This window comes from Rattus norvegicus, chromosome 15, assembly GCF_021556685.1.
Source record: "Rattus norvegicus strain SHRSP/BbbUtx chromosome 15, alternate assembly SHRSP_T2T, whole genome shotgun sequence".
Taxonomy (NCBI): Eukaryota; Metazoa; Chordata; class Mammalia; order Rodentia; family Muridae; genus Rattus; species Rattus norvegicus.
In genome coordinates this window covers 27298302-27304342 of record NC_141548.1, presented here as the reverse complement: position 1 = coordinate 27304342, position 6041 = coordinate 27298302, and the positions used below count along the sequence as shown (strand labels likewise).

At 35.2% G+C, this 6041-nt stretch overlaps 1 protein-coding gene across 1 annotated transcript; it reads left to right on the top strand.

The window, feature by feature from the left end:
- Positions 1-1528: 1528 nt before the first annotated feature.
- Positions 1529-2500, top strand: Or4k5 (olfactory receptor family 4 subfamily K member 5). The gene has a single exon (NM_001000092.1). The coding sequence runs from the start codon at positions 1529-1531 to the stop codon at positions 2498-2500; it is 972 nt and encodes a 323-aa protein (NP_001000092.1).
- Positions 2501-6041: the final 3541 nt, after the last annotated feature.

Genomic DNA, 6041 nt, shown 5'->3' with positions numbered 1-6041 from the left:
CATGAATATGCAAGAAGTGCACAAAGAGCTACTGTAGGGGCTCCGAGAAGCTGGAGAGTCAATGCACATCTACTTTTAGGGCAGTTTCATGAAACTTTAAGAGGGAGGAAGTCAGAAGTTGTTTCACTGACAGTCCTCACAAATTCCTTGTAATCATTAGGTCTTTAATGGCAGGGAAGTAAGAAACCATCCCATCCTCACATCCACACACACACACCCACACACAAACACACACACCCCAAAGCTGACACTCATAGAAAATTCTAGTCACTGATCAAGAATAGCATATTAATCCTGAAACTAATTTTTATAGGTAAATAAAATGAAATGTAGGTGCTATTCATGAACGATCAAGTAAAACCATTTGGATAGGCTAAATAACAATGTCACTTATTAAATGTTTGTGGTTAGTAATTGATAGATATATTAGAAGTATAGGTTAAAACAATTTGTATTGAACAGTTTCTTCTTAGTAGGAATCTCTAGAGTGCATAAAACTCTTGAAGCAATAGATGAATATTTTTATTTTGCTTTATTATAGAAATTTTAATTTATTAAGAAATCTATCATAATACAATCTTATAATAGGATGTCATGTATTATCAAACTTAAACTATACTTTCTGTAAGTAGGTATATACATTTCTTTAAATATGAAGAGTTAAAATATGAATAGTCTAAACTAACAAGTGTTAATTTATATAACAAAATAACTATGAAGTTATGCATATCCTTTAGAGAGTTAAATAAAATGCTACACGTAAGACTTTAGCAAAATCAATGATAGGAAGTGACTTTGTAACTGTGCTTTATGTTTTGCTGATTCTAGAAAATTTCTTTGAGGAATTAAGTTGTAAATCACTTTGTCAGTCTTCTAGTCTTTCAGTCCTGCGGTTCTCCCATTGTGTAAAAATGGTCATCATTTAAAGGAACTATTTCCTTGTTTATAACTGGTAAATCTGTTCCTAAATGTAAAAGTTTCTACCAAAGTTGATGAGAGTTTTTATTTCATTAAGAATTTTGTTCAACGTGTTTTCATCATACAAGTCCCTCCCCCAAGTGCTTCCAGATCCCCTCTCCCCTCCCTACCCAAACCTACTTTGTGTTCCTTTCTTTAAAGTGCATCAAATCCAATTTATGCCATTCATATACTTTTTAATATGTGTCCTTCCACTGGAGCATGATCCACTTACCAGAGGCTACACTGTGAAAGAAAATTAACTTCTTCCTTTCCTCACAGCTACTCATTGCTAGTAGTGCCTCTACGAGGTGTGGGACTTTGTACCCATCTCCCCTTTCTTGATCAAATTATCAAGCATTTTTTTAAACACTCTCATAAGCTCCTCTGTCTGTTCAGATTTGTTGGCATGCTTGTTCAAATGTTTGTTTTTAAACTTGGCATTTAGTAAATATGACTTGTGCTTGATGCCTCAGAGTCCTTTGCATTAAAATATTGTTTCATAGTTCTAATCCTCTTTTTATGTCCTCTTCTTTAAGGTTGTTTGAGTGCAAGTCTGTGGCCTGAATCCATGGATAGCACCAATTATTCAGTGGTGTCTGAGTTTGTGCTGCTTGGACTCTCTCGTTCTCGGGAACTTCAGATTTTCTACTTTGTTTTCTTCTCTGCGTTGTACATTGTCATTGTTTTAGGAAACCTTCTCATCATCATAGCTGTGACTTCTGACAGCAGCCTGCACTCCCCGATGTATTTCCTCCTTGGAAATCTTTCCTTTTTTGACATTTGCCAGGCTTCTTTTGCTACACCTAAAATGATTGTAGACTTTCTGAGTGAACGCAAGACTATATCCTTCACTGGCTGCATAGCCCAAATTTTCTTCATTCACCTCTTTACAGGAGGGGAGATGGTAATCCTAGTCTCCATGGCCTATGATAGATACGTGGCCATATGCAAGCCTCTACACTATATGATCATCATGAACCATAGTACATGTACTGCCTTGGTATTAATCTCCTGGGCTGTGGGCTTGATACACACATTGAGCCAGTTATCATTTACTGTCAAACTGGCATTTTGTGGACCCAATGAAGTAGACAGCTTTTTTTGTGACCTTCCTCGAGTGGTCAAACTTGCCTGCATTGACTCATACATTACGGAAATACTAATTGTGGTAAACAGTGGAATTCTTTCCTTAAGCACTTTCTCTCTCTTGGTGAGCTCCTATGTCATAATTCTTGTCACAGTTTGGTTCAAGTCCTCTGCTGCCATGGCCAAGGCATTTTCTACACTGGCAGCTCACATCATGGTAGTCGTGCTATTCTTTGGACCATGCATCTTCATCTATGTGTGGCCATTTACTACCTATCCTGTGGATAAATTTCTTGCTATATTTTATACTGTTTTCACTCCCATCTTAAATCCCATTATTTACACACTAAGAAATAGAGACATGAAAGCTGTCATGGGAAAAATTGCTGCCCAGTACCTCCGACCACCCAAAATTGCTGAAATGCCATTTGTAACAAGGATTCCCCATGATTGAAGTAAATTTCAAGTTATTCAAATCAATTGTCTACTTAAAAATATTTCCACACTCAAACAGTAGGATAAATAAGAAAGATAAAATAGAAAAGATTGATGGATATTAACAAGTGTTTTTGTAGGTACCACCTAAGCAGAAGTTTGGTATCCCCCCAAAGCAAAAGGTACTATGTGTTTGATTATTAATGGAAGGAATAAAACAAAAAAATATTCAGAGTGGGATATATGCAATAATAATTTTGGTAATAGGTAAATGTAAGTATTATCTAAAAACCAAAACCAGAACAAAACAAAACACCCACAAATGGGGACCCAATTCTTTGCTGGAGATAAATTTAGAATTTTATCTTATTAGTTTTCTTAGCGAAACTAATGTAAGTTTCTATAAACTACATGTAATACCTTTAAAACTTTATGCTTCATTTTCTAAAGTTCGTGTCTAGCCAATCTACTGATTGGTGATATAAGTACATGGGCATAAATAGGATTCTTAGGTTAAGAGAATGCTCCCAGAGTATCAATTAAACTAAACAATTTTTTTTCTACAATCGTATTTTAGTATATGGGTTGTTAATAATCAAAATCATGTATTTCAATTTTTCATGTAAAAGGGCTCTCTCTAATCAGGGTGATTGTTTGTATTTTAAGTTATTTCCCTATATGTCTACATTGACATTCTTTCTAAAAAGTTCTGAAACTCCCCCTTGGACAGGATGTCTTCTGTCTAGTTGAGACTGTTTCTTCCTGGTGTCTCTCCTGCAGCCTTTAATAATCTTTACATTTTTTCCTTTATGTATTCTAACAGTTAGTATTTACTTGTTTTTTTTTACTTCATATTAAATAATCCTTGTTTTTTTAAAGAATTGTGTGTCTTCTCTTTTGACTACAGTTGAAGAAAGATGTCTTAAGGCATTCTGGAAAAGATCTTGAAACATCTCTAGCATTTAAAAGTGTCTCATAAAATGTGATACATATAATGAACAAAGTTAGGGACTGGCAATTCATCTATTTATACCTAAAGAGAAGACATCAGTAGATTGTTCAAAAATAAAACAAATATCTAGCATTTGTGAGGTATGTTCAGGCATTTCATAAAATGAATGCTTAAAATATCTCTGATCCATGAGAGCATAGCTACTTCCATGATTAATCAAATAGTTATTTTTACTTCGTGTATGTTTACTAATGTAATAAAATTTTGTATATTTTTGTGAACATCTGTGATTTATTTTGAAATGAGTTTTTAGATCTTTTTAGGTATGAAGCTATAAACACTGATAGCAGCTGGGAGAGGGAGAATCAGTTATCTTCAAGAGACCAGCCCCTGTGGGACAGCCACAGTCTAGTGGAAAGCCTTGCAATAGAAGCTATATTGGTAGCAGAAAATTATAGTATGTATTTGTATGTTGGATTTTTAAAATTTCAAAGGATATGAAAATGTTTATCAAAAAATGTTTTCAAAAACTGAATGACCTGGACAGTACCCATATATTTTGAATTTAATAAGAATTCACTTGAGGGAAGCCTGGAGAGATGGCTCAGTGGTTAAGAGCACTGACTGCTCTTCCAGAGGTCCTGAGTTCAATTCCCAGCAACCACATGGTACCTCACAACCATTTGTAATGGGATCCAATGTCCTTTTCTGGTGTGTGGACAGGAGTGTCTGTGTATTCACATATATAAAATAAATAATAATTTTTTAAAAAATGCACTTAGATTTGTTTAATAAAAATGGTCAGAAAAGTCCAGCAAAAATCAAAATTTCTTTTCATGCTTACACTACTAAAGGATTAAATGTACAAGGTTATTTCTTCCTGCATTCAATTCCTCTTTTTTGTTGTGTTGTGGTGGTGGTATTGTATGGGGAAGAGAATATACAAGTATCCACTTTATTAAAGCAGATGATCCCTAAATATATTGCAATATTTATATACTTTTTCCCTTTCTTGGAAAATGTTTTTTCCTCATACAATGTATCCTGGTTAGTTTCCACTTTCACCATTCCTGCCAGTTCCTTCTCAACTGTTCCCCTATCCGGATCCATTCCCTTTTTGTCTCTACAGCGTATCTTTTAAACAGGAAACAAAACTAAGTAAGCAGGGAGAAGAGAAGCAGATTTGGGGGAAATTGAGAGGAGAAGATAATAAGATTAGATGTATTGTATAAAAAATTGAAGAACTAATAGAAGTAAAATACTTTTAAAGTCCATATCCAATGTCTTCACTCATCCAACTCCTGAACATTCTTCTTCAGGCTCTATCCCATTGACTCTGCCTAACCCCTCCTCTACTTAACTTTTCAAATCTGGTAGATCAAGTCCAGGTCCTGATCCAGTGCTCTGGCTCAGTCTGGCCATCTTCGCCAATTTTTTTTTTTTTGTATAATGCCATGACAATATGGAAATGATTTGTATGGAACAATGTCAGGTAGACAGAGTTAACTGGGATAGTGTATAGTTTGTGCCTCCTGGTATAAGCTTGGACTATATGGGTGGATCTCGTTAGGTCTATAAGTGGATGTGGCATGGGCAGGACCCATGGTTTATAGAACAAGCTGTATGTGTCATAGCATATGTCCAAAGGACTCAACCATTCACAGATACTTGGACAGCCAACATCATTGCTACTCTATTCACAAGACTGAAGAAGTGAAACTAACCTAAATGTACTTCAATGAACAAACAGATAATGAAAATATGGTAATACACACTATGAAATACTAAAGAAATATGAAAACACAAACTTTGCAGGTAAATGAATGGGATGAGATAATATTATATTAAGTGAGGTAACCTAGACTTGGAAAGACAGCTATTGCTATTGCCACTAGCTGTCACACAGAGGTGGATGTAAATTCCTATTACTTACGACATCATGTATTTCAGATGCAAAACCCAGAGGTTTTGGAGCTGGAACTGTCCTGACTTTCCTCCTCACTAAAGATGAGCTTTCACAGTATCAAAGGTTATAAAGGAAGTTTCCAAAGGAGGGAAGCAACCAGCAGACTTAAAGTCCTGTGCACCAAACATAATACTAGCTTTAAGGATGTAGTGATGGCATCCATGCTTTGGTGGTAAGCAATAGCTTTCTAAATGGACTTAAGACCATTCACAACCCATGTGAAACTTAGTTTACCCAAGTCTACCTATGTCATAGAACCTACATCCATAGCTTTACTAAACTGTGATAAAACCTATCATCTATATTTTTAAATTGTCCTAAACCCAGCAATAACTGTACTCCTCACACCTCAAGGAAACTTTTTTTAATAGATAGAGACTATTGCAGAAAATCACAGCCAATCAGAATGCAGATTTTTGAAGGTTAATCTGAAGGGATACATCCACAAATAATTCTTGTGTCTAAAGGCTCTTGAACCATTGCTAAAGATAAATATAAGTTTATAAGATTCAGAGGGTCAGGGAATTTGTTGTAAGATTGTGTCTCTTTGTTATGTCAGAAACTACACCCATAAGCTTTCACCAGCATCACTGGCTACATATGATATGAACAAGAAAAACAAGAGAACTTGTAATATGAATT

Coding starts and splice junctions, on each gene's coding strand:
- Or4k5 (NM_001000092.1), top strand. CDS start 1,529: ATGGATAGCACCAATTATTCAGTGGTGTCTGAGTTTGTGCTGCTTGGA.